An 18,827-nucleotide genomic window follows, 5' to 3' on the forward strand; every position below is an offset into this window, starting at 1 on the left:
CTCCCACAGTCCAAAGATGTGCAGGTTAGGTGGAACGGCCATGCTAAATTGCCCTTTGTGTCTAAAAAGGTTAGGTGGGGTAACTGGGTTACGCAGATAGGGTGGAGGTGTGGGCTTAAGTACGGTTGCTCTTTCCAAGGGCCAGTGCAGACTCGATGGGCTGAATAGCCTCCTTCTGCATTGTAAATTCTATGATTCTATGAAAGCCACTCAAGAAGAGGGATTAATAGGAATATAGTGATATTAGGGGATAGTATAGAGAGAGGGATAGACACAGTACTGTCACTCAGAGTGTTGCCTGAGTGGTGCCTGGTTTCGGACATTTTCTTAGATAGGAACGTGTGGTGAGAGGGGGAGGATCTAGTTGTTGTAGTCCATGTTGGTACCAATTACATAGATAGGACGAGGAAAGAGGTTCTGCTTAGAGATTATGAGTAGCTAGGGGGTCAAATTAGAAAGCAGAACTCAAAGCTAATAATCTCTGAATTATTACCTGAGCCACAAGCAAATTGGCATAAGGTAAATAAGATTAGAGAGGTGAATGCATGGCTCAAGGACTCATGTGGGAGAAATGGATTTTGATTCATGGGGCACTAGCACCAGTACTGGGGAAAATGGGAGCTGTATCATTGGGATGGTCTTCATGTGAACGATGCTGGGACCACTATTCTGGTGAGTTGTATATCGAGGGGGGTATACTCTTTGAGAAGGATGCATCATCACTGCAATGAAGTTACTCCGGCACCTGTTCGGGTACATTGAGGAGAATTCAGAATGTCCAATTCACCTAACAGCACGTCATTTGGGACTTCTGAGAAGAAACCGGAGCACCCGGAGGAAACCCAGGCAGACACGGGGAGAACGTACTGACTATGCACAGACAGTGACCCAAGCCAGGAATCGAACCTGGGACCCTGGTGCTGTGAAGCAACAGTGCTAACCACTATGCTATCATGCTGGAAGAAAGAGTAAGTAATAGTAAAAGTTTTGGCAAGTATTCAAATGGGTGAAGAGTAAGTAACACTTGTGTGGTCCTCTAGACAGTAACTCTGTCGAATTGATAATGGAAAATAAGGAAATGGAAGAGATGATGAACAAATATTTTGTGTCTGTCTTCATTGGAGAAGACATACAAAACTTCTCAAAGACCCTTGAAGATCAAGAGGTGAACAGGAGGAAGAACTTAAAACTATCACCATCACTAGGGAAACGGTGCTAGAAAAACTCAGACCTAAAGGCTGATAAGTCCCCTGGACCTGCATCCTTGGGTTCTTAAAAGAAGATACGAAATGCATTGGTTATTATATTCCAAAATTCCTCAGACTCTGGCAGGTCCCAGTGGATTGGAAAATAGCTAAAGAAAAGAGGGAGGCAGAACGAAGAAAACAACTGGCCAGTTAGCCTAACATTGTTAGGGAAATTATTAAAATCCACTATCAAGGAGGTTATAGCAGAATACTTCAAAAATCATAATTTTATCAGGTGGAGCCAACATGAGTATGTGAAAGGAAAATTGTGAAACTAATTTATTGGAGTTTTTTGAGGAAGTAACAAATGAGGTAGATAAAGGAGAACCTGTGGATGTGGTATCGATCTCCAGAAGGCATTTGCTAAGGTGCCATATCAAGGTTACTACACAAGATAAGATTACATGGTGTAACGGGTAACATATTAACATGGATAAAGGATGGTTAGTTGACAGGAAGCAGAGAGTAGGGAAACTAGGTCTTTTTCAGCTTGGCAGTTGTACATAACAAGTGGAATGCCATTAAGAATCAGTGCTGGTTCATCAACTATTTACAATCTATGTCAATGATATGGATGAAGGGACCAAATGTATGGTAGCTAAATTTGCCAATGGCACCAAGATAGGTAGGTGAGTAAGTTGTCAAGAGGAGTTAGAGTGGCTGCAAACGGATAGATAGGTTAAGTGATTTGGCAAACAATTTGGCTTATGGAAAAATGTGAACTTGTCCACTTTGGCAGGAAGAAATAGAAAATCAGAATATTATTTAAATGGAAAGAGATTGCAGAACTCTGAGGCACAGAGGGATCTGGGAGTCCTGGTACATGAATCACAAAAAGTTAGTATGCAGGTACAGAAAGGTAAATGGAATGTGGGCACTTATTGCAAGAGGGGAATGGAATGTAAAAGTAGGAATGTTTTAACGCAACTATACAAGGCATTGGGTGACACCACATCAGGAATACAGTGTACAGTTTTGACTCCCTATTTTAAAAAAGATATTGGGTGTGATTCAATGACCTCGTCGGCCCGACTTGGTGTCGGGAAAAGACAGTTGAATCCTGCGAGAGTCTCATGAGACTCATTTGGAGTATTGTGAGCAGTTTTGGGCCCCATATCTAAGGAAGGATGTGCTGGCCTTGGAAAGGGTTGAGAGGAGGTTCACAAGAATGATCCCTGGAATGAAGAGCTTATCGTATGAGGAACGGTTGAGGACACTGGGTCTGTACTCATTGGAGTTTTGAAGGATGAGGGTGGATCTTATTGAAACTTACAGGATACTGCGTGGTCTGGATCGAGTGGACGTGGAGAGGATGTTTTCACTTGTAGGAAAAATTAGAAACAGAGGACACAATCTCAGATTAAAGGGACGATCATTTAAAACAGAGATGAGGAGGAATTTCTTCAGCCAGAGGGCGGTGAATCTGTGGAACTCTTTGCCGCGGAGGCTGTGGAGGCCAAATCACTGAGTGTTTTTAAGACATAGATAGATAGGTTTTTGATCAATAAGGTGATCAGGGGTTATGGGGAGAAGGCAGGAGAATGGGAATGAGAAAAATATCAGCCATGATTGAATGGCGGAGCAGGCTCGATGGGCCGAGTGGCCTAATTCTGCTCCTATGTCTTATGGTTTTATGGAGACGTCGTGATCTGGATCTCGCTCTCGCTGGATGAGATCCATATATGCATATTTAAGTGAGCCATTTGGCTCATGTAAATATGCGTCCATTGGATTCACCCAACGCCCGGAATTCATCGGCTGTACCTGGGAGACCTTTTGGTACCGGTTCACACAAATGTGGATCAGTCATAACAACACCTGTGGAGGAGTTTCCCAGGTCATTGGAGATCCCCAGGTGGTTGGGCATTGGGCAGGGCGGTACACTAGCACTCCTGCTGGAACCTGGGCACCTTGATGCAGCTAGCCCAGCACCTTGGCATCACCACTTGGACACCTTGGCAGTACCACTCTGATATTGCCAGGGTGACCGGGTGGCATTGCCAGGGTGCCAGGCTGGCAGTGCCAAGGTGTCCAGCTGCAAGGTTGCCAGTGAAAGCGGTCGGGACAAGGGTGCCTGGCCCATAAGAGGTGGGGTGAGTGGGGGGAGGCGGGGGTGAGTACGAGGACCCCCAGAAGAAGTAATTTGGGTGAAGTGGGGGGGGGCGTGTTTGGAGGCCACGGTGGAGTTGCTAAGGGGAGTTGAAAGATCGGGGCTGCCTTTAAAAATGGTGCCTCGATTCACGAGTAGTCTTTGATGCACTGGTGAGTGTGTGTGGCCTTGATGGAGTGTTCCTCGCCGAGGCCATATAAAAGACAAGTGCTGTTGGAAGCAGGGTCATTGAGCCTAGGAGCACCCTGTTAATACGCCCAAAACTGGAACTAGAAATGTTTTGGTTGCATTGCGCCCATTATTGCATTAGAAGCAGTTCAGAGAAGGTTTAGCCGACTGATTCCTGGGGTAAGGAGCTTATTTTATGAAGAAAGGATGAACAGTTTGGACCTATACCCATTGGAGTTTAGAAGAATGAGAGGTGATCTTACTGAAACATCCACGACCTTGTGGGGATTTGGTAGGGTAAATACTGCGAGGATATTTCTACATGTGGTAGAGACTAGATACTGGGACACAGTTTAAGAATAAGACTCCACCGTTTAAGATGGGGATGAGGAGAAATTCTTTCTGTCAAGGGGTCACTGGTATGTGGAATTCTCTTTCCCAGAAAGCAATGGAGGTTGGGTCATTTAATTTAATGATTTAGAACGATTTTGATAGATAAGGGAGCCAAGGGCTATGGTGTGCCGGGGAGTGGGAGTGGGAGTGTTGTGGTGGTGGGGGGCAGACGGCAAAGTGAAGTTGAGACCACAACCAGACCAACGTACTGAATGGCAGAACAGGTTTGAAGGGCTGAGCAGACTACTTCTACCCCAAAGTCCTATGTTTCTATGTAATTCCCTCAGGACTCAAAAACATAGGCAAAGTTCACATTCTAAAAAAATTGAGTTGATAAACATCATACATAAACTACCAATACAACCAACCTTGATCGAGAAGTGCAATGGCTATTGTTATAATCCCAATAGAGATTAATAACTTTAAAAAGTTGTTTGAATTTCCAGTGACTGATTTGAAGGATCACACAAGATTTCAAATGTTAAAGCACTTACTGCAATAAACAAACTAAAAGCAACATTGTCCAAACACTATTCAGTAGGGGGATTATATTCTAAACTACAGAAACAGTCTCCATTTAACTTTGAAAACAACCAAGACCTCTCTTATCTTTACATTTTACTCTGTCCCTTCAATCTCCAGGAACCAGTACAAAGTTATTCTCAGCTTCCCATAGTTTTCTTCCTTTTTCCTTTCTAGTTGGATAACTTCTAACCCCTGAACTGACTCTTACGGCGAGTGATAATTTTATTTAAGTAATTCTGCTTAATTTTGCATGCAAATATTTTTGTTTGAGAAATCACCAACTCATTTTAAAAGAATTCCTATCAGAATTGTTAAATGATACCTAGCATACACAGGGGAAACATTTTTTCATCTGGTATAAGTTTAGAATTCTTCAAGACAATTGACAAGTGTTTGGAGGAGGTGCTGGGCATTATTGGGATGGTCACTGCTGAAGCCATGGTTTAGCACACTGGGCTAAATCGCTGGCTTTGAAAGCAGGCCAGCAGCACGGTTCAATTCCCATACCAGCCTCCCCGAACAGGCGCCGGAATGTGGCGACTAGGGACTTTTCACAGTAACTTCATTGAAGCCTACTTGTGACAATAAGCAGTTTTTCATTTCATTTCATTAGGGTTTCAAATGTTTATTTTGCGGTGGAATTTTGTTTTGCATTATGGCAAAACAGATATTGTGGTGATCAGTAAAAGTGGGAAGGTAAGATGTGCGACTGTCAGTGAATGGGGAATTGGAGTTGTCAAATTCAAATAAGTTATTCATGAACAGTCCAAACAGAAAGAGGCCTTCTTTGTTGCCTCCACGATTCGTTTTCCATCGCCTCACTCTCCTGAACTGCTGGCTAGGGCTAAGTTATGGCAAAGGTGTGCTGCATGCATGCAAATCATCACATCCACTCTGCCAAGCATTGCAGGGCTCCTCCAGAGTGTTCCCAACAGTGGAAGCATTGTCTCAGCATTGCAAAGGTTTTCTCTATTATATTTTGTGTGGCAGAATGGCTTTCACTGTATGTATCCTACATATGGATGTGAGTTAAGCACCTGAGTCTTTAGTCATATGGTCAGTATATAGCTCTTGTAGGTATAATAGCTACCATTTGGCTTGCTGTGGTGATTCAAATAAGCTAGCAAGCTGAACTGTTACAGAATGACAGCAATGTGACTGCTGCTAAAATACTTGGGATTAGCCTGCATGATTCTCTGTGTATGGTCACACACTAACTGTACATTGTGAAAATGGATTCCTTTTGCTTCTGGCACAGGGCATTGTTGACATAATAATAATAATACTCTTTATTGTCATAAGTAGGCTTACATTAACACTGCAATGAAGTTATTGTGAAAATCCCTAGTCGCCTGTTTGGGTACACAGAGGGAGAATTCAGAATGTCCAACTCACCTAACAGCACGTCTTTCAGGACTTGAGGTAGGAAACCGGAGCACCCGGAGGAAACCCACGCAGACACAGGGAGAACATGCAGACTCCGCTCAGACATTGACCCAAGCCAGGAATCGAACCTGGGACCCTGGTGCTGTGAAGCAGCAATGCTAACCACTGTGCTACCGTGCTGCCCACCGTGCAACACCCACAAAGTAACGTACGTTCAGTTGACGGCGCCCTGCATCATGGGGGAGCGCACTATCCGAGTGAAGCCATGTGCTTGCTCCATCTGTTTTCCTCTCCCTCACACAACAGTGGATGGCAAACTGCAAAATGTTGCAAATATTTCCAGATCCAGCCTGGAAGGAGCCAGATACAGAGAAGGTTATTGCCATGGTGACCTTTACAGCCACTGACTATGAACTCCTTGCCCTGTTTTGAAATTGTAGTTGTGGTCACAGCAGTTGGAAGATCACAGTGATAATGTCCTTAAGGAAGTGGCTACATCATGTGCATTGTTCCTCACTGAGGGTCGTATAGAATAAGTGTTCCTGAAAACTTTGGTTGGATAGGCAGGATCCCGCAGGGTTCAGTGTTGGGGCCACAGCTGTTCTCCTTAATAGAAAGTGCATGTCAGAAAGGCAAGGTCACAGTGATCATGGGGGACTTCAATATGCAGGTGGACTGGGTAAATAATGCTGCCAGTGGACCCAAGGAAAGGGAATTCATTGAATGTTTACAGGAGGGCTTTTTGGAACAGCTTGTGATGGAGCCCACGAGGGAACAGGCCATTCTGGACTTAGTGTTATGTAATGAGCCAGACTTGATTAAAGATCTTACAGTAAGGGAGCACTTAGGAGGCAGTGATCATAATATGGTAGAATTCAATCTCCAATTTGAAAGAAAGAAGGTAGAATCAGATGTAAAGGCGTTACAGTTAAATAAAGGTAACTACAGGGGCATGAGGGAGGAACTGACGAAAATCGACTGGGAGCAGAGCCTAGTGGGAAAGACAGTAGAACAGCAATGGCAGGAGTTTCTGGGAGTAATTGAGGACACAGTACAGAGGTTCATCCCAAAGAAAAGAAAGGTTATCAGAGGGGGGATTAGGCAGCCAAAGGAAGTTAGGGAATGCATCAAAGCAAAAGAGAAAGCCTATAATGTGGCAAAGAGTAGTGGGAAGTCAGAAGATTGGGAAGGCTACGAAAACAAACAGAGGATAATAAAGAGAGAAATAAGGAAAGAGAGGATCAAATATGAAGGTAGGCTAGCCAGTAACATTAGGAATGATAGTAAAAGTTTCTTTAAATACATTAAAAACAAACGGGAGGCAAAAGTTGACATTGGGCCGCTCCAAAATGATGCTGGTAATTTTGTGATGGGAGACAAGGAAATAGCTGAGGAACTAAATACGTACTTTGCGTCAGTCTTCACAGTAGAAGACATGAGTAATATCCCAACAATTCCGGAGAGTCAGGAGGCAGAGTTGAATATGGTAGCCATCACAAAGGAGAAAGTGCTAGAGAAACTAAGAGGTCTAAAAATTGACAAGTCTCCGGGCCCAGATGGACTACATCCTAGAGTTCTAAAGGAGATAGCTGAAGAAATAGTGGAGGCGTTAGTTATGATCTTTCAAAAGTCACTGGAGTCAGGGAAAGTCCCAGAGGATTGGAAAATCGCTGTTGTAACCCCCGTGTTCAAGAAGGGAACAAGGAAAAAGATGGAAAATTATAGGCCAATTAGCCTAACCTCGGTTGTTGGCAAGATTCTAGAATCCATTGTTAAGAATGAGATTTCTAAATTCTTGGAAGTGCAGGGTCGGATTAGGACAAGTCAGCATGGATTTAGTAAGGGGAGGTCGTGCCTGACAAACCTGTTAGAGTTCTTTGAAGAGATAACAAATAGGTTAGACCAAGGAGAGCCAATGGATGTTATCTATCTTGACTTCCAAAAGGCCTTTGATAAGGTGCCTCACGGGAGACTGCTGAGTAAAATAAGGGCCCATGGTATTCGAGGCAAGGTACTAACATGGATTGATGATTGGCTGTCAGGCAGAAGGCAGAGAGTTGGGATAAAAGGTTCTTTTTCGGAATGGCAACCGGTGACGAGTGGTGTCCCGCAGGGTTCAGTGTAGGGGCCACAGCTGTTCTCCTTATATTTTAATGATCTAGATGATGGGACTGGGGGCATTCTGGCTAAGTTTGCCGATGATACAAAGATAGGTGGAGGGGCAGGTAGAATGGAGGAGGTGGGGAGGCTTCAGAAAGATTTAGACAGTTTAGGAGAGTGGTCCAAGAAATGGCTGATGAAATTCAACGTGGGCAAGTGCGAGGTCTTGCACTTTGGAAAAAAGAATAGAGGCATGGACTATTTTCTAAACGGTGACAAAGTTCACAATGCTGAAGTGCAAAGGGACTTGGGAGTCCTAGTCCAGGATTCTCTAAAGGTAAACTTGCAGGTTGAGTCCGTAATTAAGAAAGCAAATGCAATGTTGTCATTCATCTCAAGAGGCTTGGAATATAAAAGCAGGGATGTACTTCTGAAGCTTTATAAAGCATTAGTTAGGCCCCATTTAGAATACTGTGAGCAATTTTGGGCCCCACACCTCAGGAAGGACATACTGGCACTGGAGCGGGTCCAGCGGAGATTCACACGGATGATCCCAGGAATGGTAGGCCTAACATACGATGAACGTCTGGGGATCCTGGGATTATATTCATTGGAGTTTAGGAGGTTGAGGGAAGATCTAATAGAAACTTACAAGATAATGAATGGCTTAGATAGGGTGGATGTAGGGAAGTTGTTTCCATTAGCAGGGGAGACTAGGACCCGGGGGCACAGCCTTAGAATAAAAGGGAGTCACTTTAGAACAGAGATGAGGAGAAATTTCTTCAGCCAGAGAGTGGTGGGTCTGTGGAATTCATTGCCACAGAGGGCGGTGGAGGCCGGGACGTTGAGTGTCTTTAAGACAGAAGTTGATAAATTCTTGATTTCTCGAGGAATTAAGGGCTATGGAGAGAGAGCGGGTAAATGGAGTTGAAATCAGCCATGATTGAATGGTGGAGTGGACTCGATGGGCCGAATGGCCTTACTTCCACTCCTATGTCTTATGGTCTTATGGATATGGTGCCCTGTTGACATCCCCTCCTCCCTATTTCAGCTGATTGTCTTGCTCTGTGTGCCCTCTGTTCATTTTCCAAGTCTTTCTGTATTTCACGAGGAATGGCTATTACTTAATCCCTATCTGTGAACCATTGCAGAAGCCCAGAGGTTGGCAAAAGCTCCTTTAGCACCTGCCATATTGCTCACTATTGACTTTTGCAACTTTAAACAACTATAGAAAGCACAAAACAATGATGGAATCAAAGCAGCAGCCTGAACAACAACCAGCAACTAACTTGTAAGCAGTTGATAATTCCTTTAAATAATGCTGGTGAGGGGCCCTTTACTGCTGCAGCTGTGCATTGCTAAGCAAGGGTGTCAGCTGGAATATTGAGCTTCAAAATGGAAGCATTGATGTCAAACTAGCATTATGCACTGACTGGTGCCATGGCTGGCCTGCTTTATATACCTCTGGTGACCACTCACTAAGTGCACTATTGGCCTGACCAATACAGTATCCAGCCCGGCTCATCCCAAAAGTCTGCACGCACCATGTGCCATTTTTATCCCTTAATAACACTTGTAGTGTCCAAACAATAAGTGATGCAAATCCCCTTTTCATGATGCTTGATTGTAGTAACATTAATAACATATTGTAATGGGCAGTGAGTAACAACCTTAACTTTCCCAGAATCTTCCTCTTCTTCCTTCTTCTCTTCAAACTCAAAGGCGACCTGCATGCGTTGTTGTCTTTGTTCTTCCCACAAAGTTGGGTTGAAGCTATCACTGTCAGAAGGGAAATCTGCTGAAAATACATGCAAAAAAGATAAATTCTGCTGTACCATTATAAATATTCCATAATATAAAGTTCTAAAGCAAATTAAATTTTTTATCCTGCTGGAGTGCAACAGTAGATTACAGAGTGACTGCCAAGTTCAATTTTGGTGGCTCTATTCCTAGGGCTGCTAATATAAGACATGATTAGGTCGTGACTGCATTCTGATTTCTGCATAATCTTTGAAATGTGGAACGAAATGTATGCTTTTTTTACGAGAGATTTTACAAAAAAGTCTCCATTTTCTACTAAAGGCGCTGACTCATATTGGTGTTGGTAGACAACAGGTGTTGGCACTCAACCCAGTGATTATTTTTCACATTTTAGCTGAAAGTATCAGAAAATATTTTAGTAAGGAAAGACATCACCCAAATTCAATTCTGCCATCACCTGGCTTCCATCGGCCTGTAATTTCCATCAGAGGGTGAGTGGAAAATGTTCAGAAATGCAAACCCTACCTTTTCTGGGTGGCATGTGGCACAGTGGTTAGCACAGCTGCCTCACAGCACCAAGGACCCAGGTTCGACTCTGACCTCGGGTGACTGCGCGGAGTCTGCACATTCTCCCGTGTGTGCGTGGGTTTCCTCCGGGTGCTCCAGTTTCCTCCCACAGTCCAAAGATGTGCAGGTTAGGTCAATTGACCATGATAAATTTCCCGTTAGTCCAAAGGTTAGATGGAGTTATGTGGATAGGATGGGGGACTGGGCCTAGTTGGGCGCTCTTTCAGAGGGTCAGTGCAGATTCAATGGGCCCAATGGCCTCTTTCTGCACTGTAGGGATTCTATGATTCTCTTCAGTAATGTTTTCGATAACATAAGTGCTGAAAGAATTAAAGTGACAGTCACCGGACACCAAGGTACAGCATGTGATTGGATTAAAACCTGGTTTAGAAACAGGAAACGGGTTACTTGTTAGATTACAGGATAGGGGATGGAAGGTTGGTTGGAGGGGGTGTGGATTGGAGCTATGTAACAATTCAGGTTCTGACCCTATTACTTTAAATTTACTGGTTATTCAAACCAACTGTGAACTTCTCAAATTGCTATGAGGGCCAGTGGTGCTGGAGCTCTGGAATTTCCTGCCTACTCACAGTGTGTTTGAAGTAAATTGACCTGAAGATCTTTGAAATACACACCCTGGTAATCTGAGGGTTTTTTGTGGGCTCAGGAGAAGCAGGAGGGCTCAGCACAAGAGCTGACTAATTGTCCTCTCTCTTGAGCACCAACCTGCTCCAAAGCACCTGTTTAGCACCCATGAGCTCACTGGCAGCATTCGTATGAAGCCTAATTAAGAATTTAGTCAGGCCTCCAGGCAGCATGGACTGATGAGCAGAGTAGCCACTTTGCCGAGTAGTATTCAAATGGTGAAAAACTAGCATCAATGGAAATCCAAAGTGATTGTACACAAATCACTAAAATGTAGTTTACAGCTACAAAAAAATAATCAAGTCATCTAATGGAATATAACCTTTATAACTAACTAGAGGGTGGGATGGGGGCGTGCGGGGTGGAGGGTCTTGTGAGCAAAATGAGTATTTTCCAGAAATAATATATCAACATCTTGGGGGTTACCATTGACCAGAAACTCCATCGCCAAGAATGGTGTGTTCATAAGATAGCCAAGCAGCTTGATAGCAACTTGTAAGTCCTTATGCCACTGGGAAGCAGTGGGGAGGTGGGAAAGATTTTTGGTCAGCCATCTGAAATTGGAGCCTCTACGATCACTATCCATTGCTCCAGGCTACAACATACATGTAAAAATGTATGTTGTCACAGAAACTCAAGACTCCTTTGGGGACTAGATAGCTCAGTTGGCTAGATGGCCAATGTGGATCAGATCGGTGCCAACAGCGTGGGATTTGAGCCCTGTTCTGGCTGGGGTGGATTTGGGACCTGCCTCGTTGCTCTACCCATGGTGGAGATCAGAGTGCTATGGGTTGGATCTGCCTTTCAGCAGAAAACTCAAGAAAAATATAACTAGAGGGCTAGAATATAAGGGAGAAGGAAGCTTTGCTGCAGCAGCATAAAGAGGTAGTTAGACCATGTCTGAGGTAATGTTTATAGTTTGGGGCACTGCACCATAGAAAGGATATATTGGCCTTGGAAGTTATGCATCACCAGAATGGCACCGGGGTCTAAGAGTTAGATCATGAGCAGATATTACATGGATAATTGATAGAGTAGAGAGGAACTTATTCCACCGGTGGCTATTCTAAGACAAGGGGGCATAACATTAAAAGCAGTGCCAGACCAATCAGCAGATAAGTTAGGAAGAACTTTTCATGCAATGGTGATAAAAATGTGAAACTATCTCCCACAAAAGCAGTAGTTAGGAGCAGATTTAATAATTTTAAATCTGAGATTGATGTTTGTTCGATACAGATATAAAGGGACATGGAGTCAAGGCAGGTGGATGGAGTTAAGATACAGATCAGGCATGATCTCATTGAATAGGTTTGAGAAGTTGATTAGCCTACTTTTGTTCCTGTATTCATATTTTCACTGACTTTTGCCCCTGTTCTAGGCTTAAATTGAATTCTCTCCCTATGTCACTGTGTTAGCATATTTTCTTTTTCCTCCAAGGTTTGTATTGATTTCAGCAAAGTTTATCTGCTGTCTTGAACTGTGGACCATTTAAAGCTGCATTCTGTGGTGCTTACAAACCCATATGAGGAACTTACAACGTCTAAGGTAAAGTCGGCATAGTCTCAGTGACCATAGTAATCATAGGCTGCTCTCCCCTTTGAGGGGAAGAGCTTACTGGTGGTGGTTGAACGTGAGAGTCACCACAACTCAGGCAAGGGACAAGATTGAGAAGGAGGTGTAGTGATATTCAGATATTAATATACATGATCAATGTATGTAAATGTAGTACAGTCATTTCAACACTAGATGTCTCACTGTCAGATACTAAAAGAACCGGATTCCCGCTCCTTTTAGTTAGAGAATGTGATCCAGAATAGTGAACAAGCAAGACATAGAATAGCTAGAGTGAGAGAAGTTAGAACTAGTTTGTTAGAATAGCATATAGTTATATAGTTATCTGTATTGTACTTTATTTCTTTATAGTTAGTTTAGTATTGAGTAAAAGGACTGACGGTTTATTATTTTCTTACTCATTAAATAGTTAATCTTTCAACAAGAAGACTATTGGTCATTTTATCATCCTGGTGGATTCAAGAGTAATATATATATTTTAGATAAGTCATTATTTAAAATATAACATGGTACCAGCGAGTTTTAAATCGTTTAAGAAAAGCTAACGAAGATTTAGTATGGAAAAGAAGAAAAAAAAACGGATTCAACTATTCGACTATAGCAATCATCGCAACTTTGAAAGCTTTGATGCAAACAACCTATCAATGGACAAAGTTCAAGTACCAAGACACCTAAAGACCACTGGTAATTTAAATTTAAATTGGAAGTTGTCCAAGCAACAATTTCAACTTTACCTAGAAGCTAGTGATTTAAGTGCAGCACCAGAAGCTAGAAGGATCGTGTTATTTCTGTCCCTGGCAGGACAGCAATCAATCAAAATATTCAACTCATTTAATTTTAGTGCTGGTGATGATAAAACTAAATTTTATCAAGTGATAGCAAAGTTTTATGAACATTGTAAAATGCAGTCAAATGAGATTTTAGAACGACTGAAATTTCATCGGAGAATTCAAAAAAACTGGTGAACTTGTGAATAATTTCATCACAGATCTCAAGCTCTTTACTAAAACGTGTAACTATGATAAGCGACATGATTCACTTATCAGAGATCAAATAGTATATGGTATACTTGATGATAATGTCAGAGAAGCATTAATTCATCAAAAAGCGCAAATCTCTACCACGAGGCAGAGAAAATTAAAATGGTGTCGCAAGCAAAGCAGAAATCTGTAAGGAACGGAAGCCATCCTCTGCAAGCATTTTCGAGCTCTGCACATGCGCACTACGCACCAAAATGCAAGACATTCAAGAAGAAGCCTGCGCATGCGTGTACGTCACAATTACGTCATGACGACAATGTAATTACGTGTCACAGATGTGGTAATGGCCACTTAAAAGGAGAATGGTCCAACTTTTGGCAAACGATGTTTAAAATGTCAGAAACTCAACCATTATGCTTCACAGTGTCAATCAACTGCTACATACATTCCTCCTACACACAAAAAATATCACAAAGTACGAGCTGTAGACAAAACAGAAGAAATCAACACTCAAGAAGATTTCACGGAAGTTGACAATATTTTCTCATTCGAAAATACTTTCTTCATTGGTGTAGTTGATTCGTCCATCAAGCATGATCCACAAGCAAGCAAGGATCATCTTAAAACAATGAAGTTACCTCATCGAGAGTCTGAGAAAAATCTTCAAGCAACGGAAGAACAAAAAGTCAACATAGTAAGCACCGAATGGATGACTATTGTGTATATTAACACAATTCCAATCACTTTTAAATTGGATACTGGCACATTGGCAAATCTTTTGAATTCCAAGGACCTGTCCAAGATCAAGAGTCATTATGAAATGATTCCTCCAGAATGCTCATTGCGCGATTACAATGGCAACCCCATTTTTTCACATGGATCCTGCTACCTAAGTGTCACAAACTGAGACATTCAACAACAAGTAAGGTTTGAGATTGTCAATGATACTCGTTCATCATTACTTGGAGCACAAGCAATCAAAGATTTGAACCTCATACAAAGAATCTTCATGAATACCTGTCCATCAAGTGCACTCACTGATGATGTTCAACAACTCTTACAACAATACCCAAATGTTTTTCAAGGTATGGGCACGTTACCTTTTCAGTACAAAATCCAACTGAAAAAGGATGCCAAATCGGTGATCCATCCACCTAGACGTGTTCCTGCTCCACTTAAAGGTTGAATGAAATCTGAATTGTCAAGACTTCAAACTCAAGGAATAATTTCTAAGGTTACTCAACCTACTGACTGGGTAAGCTCTCTAGTCTGTGTAAAAAACCTACAGGTGAAATAAGAATCTGTATGGACCCAAAAGATCTCAAGAGAAATATCAAGAGAGCATTATCCAATACCAAAGAAAGAAGATATCTCTGCTGAGATGGCAAATGCTAAAATATTTACCAAACTTGATGCGTCTCAAGGATTTTGGCAGATGTAATTAGAAGACTCCAGTAAACTTCTTTGTACTTTTAATACACCTTTTGGAAGGTACTGTTTCATTAGGATGCCTTTTGGTATCATATCTGCTTCTGAAATTTTTCACAGAACAATAGAACAGATGACCGAGAACATAGGAGTTCGGGTTTATGTTGACGACAATCATCTGGTCAACAACGCCTGAAGAGCATATCAAGCATCTTCAGGAGGTTTGCAAGAGAATTGCCAACTATGGTTTAAAGTTAAACAAGGCCAAATGCATGTTTGCCGCCTCATCTTTAAGATTCCTAGGTGACAATATAACGACTGAAGGCATAAAACAAGATCAAGACAAAGTGTAAGCTATCAAGGCAATGCAAATTCCCAAAGATAAGAAGGCTGGCTTACGCTTTCTTGGATTTGCCAACTTTCTAGGAAAGTTCATTTCAAATCTATCTGCGAGAACAACTGCTCTACGTAAACTGATCAGAAAGAACACAGAATTCATCTGGACTGACCAACATATTGCAGAATGGACTGATTTGAAACAACAATTGATACAAGCTCCATGCTTATCATTTTTTGATCCTACAAAACCAACCAAAATTTCAACTGATGCAAGTAAAAATGGCATTGGTGCTGTTTTACTGCAACAAGACCGTTTTGACAATTGGGTTCCTATTGCCTATGCGTCAAGATCAATGACTGACACTGAGTGTAGGTACACCCAAATCGAAAAAGAGTGTCTAGGGTTAGTCACGGGGATTTCCAAATTCCACGACTATGTATATGGTCTACCCAAATTCATAGTAGAAACTGACCATCGTCCACTAGTACACATCATAGAACAAAACTTAAATGACATGACTCTCAGACTTCAACGTTTAATGATGAAATTGAGAAGATACGATTTCACACTGAAGTATACACCAGGTAAAGAATTAGTAATTGCTGATACTTTATCTAGGTCAGTCAACACTGACATTCTCCAAGAAGAATCCATCAATGATGTTGATTCACATTTGCAACTATTCAAATACTACCTGTATCAGATATCAAATTTCAGCAAATTAGCATTGAAACAGAGAAGGATACCACGTTGATGAAAGTTATGAAATATCTTCAAGAAGGGTGGCCCAAAAGTAATTGTCCATAATACCAATCCATTCAGTCAGAACTGACTATTGTAGATGGTATACTGCTGAGACAAGATCGTGTTGTAATTCCACAAAGTATGCGTTCTGAAATGCTGTCGAAGTTACATGAAGGTCATGTAGGTGTTGAATATGTAGAAGACGTGCCAGATAGTCTATCTATTGGCCTGGTATCAACAATGATATTGCGAACATGATATCGTCGTGTTCAACATGTCAATCCCATCAAAATCAACAATGCAAAGAACCACTGCAACCACATGATCTAGTAACATCTCCATGGATCAAGGTTGGTGCTGATCTTTTTGGAAAAGACTATCTTTTGATCATTGACTATTTTTCAAATTTTCCTGAGTTAGTGAAACTGAACGACATTACATCCAACAATGTCATAAAGTAATGCAAGGAGATATTTGCCAGACATGGTATTCCAGTATCATAATGTCGAACAATGGCCCTTGTTTCTCAAGTCATGAATGGCATGATTTCTCATTGAAATACACCTTTCAACATGTTACTTCAAGCCCATATTTTCCACAATCAAATGGAAAAGCAGAGAAAGGTGTTCACATCATGAAACAGCTACTTAGCAAATCTAAAGACTCTGATTCTGAATTTTACTTAGCTTTACTCAATTACAGAACATCTCTCTATCAACAGACGCCGCTCAGACACTGGCTGCCGAATTCTCCTGCACTGGTTTTCGGGCAAGGGCGGGGATTGCGTCACGCCGGTCGGTCGCCCCCCCCCCCCCGGCAATTCTCCGGGCCCCAATGGGCCGAGTGGCCGCCCGTTTTTGGCCAGTCATGCCGGTGTGAAATGGACATGGTCCACCCCGGTGGGACCTGGCTTGGAGGGCGGTTAGCGGGGTCCCCTGGAGGGGCGCAGGCGGAACAGGCCCCGGGGGGCCCCCGATGGTGGCCTGGCCCGCGATCGGGGCCCACCGATCTGCGGGCGGTCCGGTGCCGTGGGGGCACTCTTTCCCTCCGTGCTGGCCTCCTAAAGGCTCCGCATGCACCAGAACATGCTGGTAGTCCTGCGCATGCGCCAACTCATGCCGGCGGCGGCCCTTCGGCACGCGCCAACCCCTCCAGCACCGACCTAGCCCCTGGAAGTGCGGAGGATTCCGCAACCTCCGGGCGGCCCGATGCCGGAGTGCTTCGCACCGCTCTTGGAGCCGGTATGGGCCGCCCCGCTGATTGCGGGAGAATCCCGCCCTATGATTCTATAATCAATGTACGGAATTGTAGTATAGTGATTTCAACACTAGATGTCTCACAGTCAGATACAATAAGAACTAGATTCCCGCCCTTTTTAGTTAGTTAGAGAGTGTGTACCAAAACAGTGAACAAGCAAGACATCGAATAGCTAGAGTGAGAGAAGTTAGAACTAGTTTGTTATAATAGTGTATACAATATCTGTATTGTACTTTATTTCTTTATAGTTAGTTTAGTGTTGAGTAAAAGGACTGACAGTTTATTATTTTCTTACTCATTAAATAGTTCATCTTTCAACAAGAAGACTATTGGTCATTTTATCATCTGGTGGATTCAAGTGTAATATATATATTCTAGATAAGTCATTATTTAAAATATAACAGGAGGGACTTCATGCAGTATGCTAAGTCTTTCTTTGGTTGAAGTGAGGAAGTTAGGCCAGGAGGTTCTTTGTCCACTGGGTGAGAGCAGAATTTGAACAGTATTTAAACACTAATTGCGCTGAATGTTTTTTTTTTCTTTTCGATTGGAAGGTTTTCATATGTTGTTCTGCATTTTGGCAGTCTGTGACAACTATAATAAAATTGTCATTTTGCTTATGCATTGCATCTCAGTTGGAAAGAAAAATTGACTTAAAAAATTAAGCCCTACATTCTGACCTGATCTGTTCCCTTCATATGATGAATTATTTTTCTTGTTGGTAATTTAAGAAGCTCAGGAAAAAAGAGACCAAAGACTATCGCCTTCTTACATGAGGACTAGCGCAACAATCTATTAGGATGCTGTTTAGATAGGGTAGTACTGGTTTTCAGAACCCTGAGTTCCTAAGTATAGTATGCTAGGCCAAACCACCTTCAACTGCTTCAGCAATGACCTTCCCTCCATAATAAGGTGAGAAGGGGGGGATGTTCACTGATGATTGCAAAATTTACAGAACCGTTCACGACTCCTCAGATAATGAAGCAGTCCATATTCAAATGCAGCAAGATCTGGACAATATTCAGACTTGTGCTGGCACATGGCAGCAATATTTGTGCCACACAAGTGCCAGGTAATGATCATCTCCAACAAAAGAGAATCTAATCATTGCCTCTTGACATTCAATTGCATTACCAATGCTGAATTCCACACTATCAATATCCTGGGGGTTACCATTGACCAGAAACTTAATTGGCCCAGCCACATAAATGTTGTGGCTTCAAGAGCAGGTCAGAAACTAGGAATCCTGAGGTGATTAACTCACCTCTTGACTCCACAAAGTCTGTCCAACTTTGGCACAAGTCAGGAGTGTGATGAAATACTCTCTACTTGTCTGGATAAATGCAGTTCCAACAACACTCAAGAAACTCAACACCATCCCGAGCAGCCCGATTGACTGAAACCCCATCCACAAACAGTCACTCCCTCCACCACCAATGCACAACAGCAGCAGTGTGTGCCGTCTCCAAGACACACTACAGGAAATTGCCACGACTCCTTATGCAGAACCTTCCAAAGCCACGACCGCTACCATCTAGAAGGGCATGGACAGTGGACACATGGAACACCATCACCTGGAAGTCCTCCGTCAACCAATCACCATC

At 42.6% G+C, this 18,827-nt stretch overlaps 1 protein-coding gene across 10 annotated transcripts in view; it reads right to left on the reverse strand.

Annotated features, from left to right (window-relative positions):
- Positions 1–18,827, reverse strand: part of lrrc7 (leucine rich repeat containing 7) — an 895,132-nt gene that overhangs the window by 184,218 nt on the left and 692,087 nt on the right. For 6 of the 10 annotated variants that reach the window (XM_072511057.1, XM_072511054.1, XM_072511058.1 and 3 more), the window contains one exon: positions 9,600–9,727. In XM_072511057.1, coding sequence (XP_072367158.1) covers positions 9,600–9,727 — 128 coding nt within the window. The remainder of the gene's footprint in view (positions 1–9,599; positions 9,728–18,827) is intronic. The other 4 variants (XM_072511053.1, XM_072511060.1, XM_072511061.1 and 1 more) reach the window with 1 other exon arrangement.

This window comes from Scyliorhinus torazame, chromosome 7 (assembly GCF_047496885.1).
Source record: "Scyliorhinus torazame isolate Kashiwa2021f chromosome 7, sScyTor2.1, whole genome shotgun sequence".
Taxonomy (NCBI): Eukaryota; Metazoa; Chordata; class Chondrichthyes; order Carcharhiniformes; family Scyliorhinidae; genus Scyliorhinus; species Scyliorhinus torazame.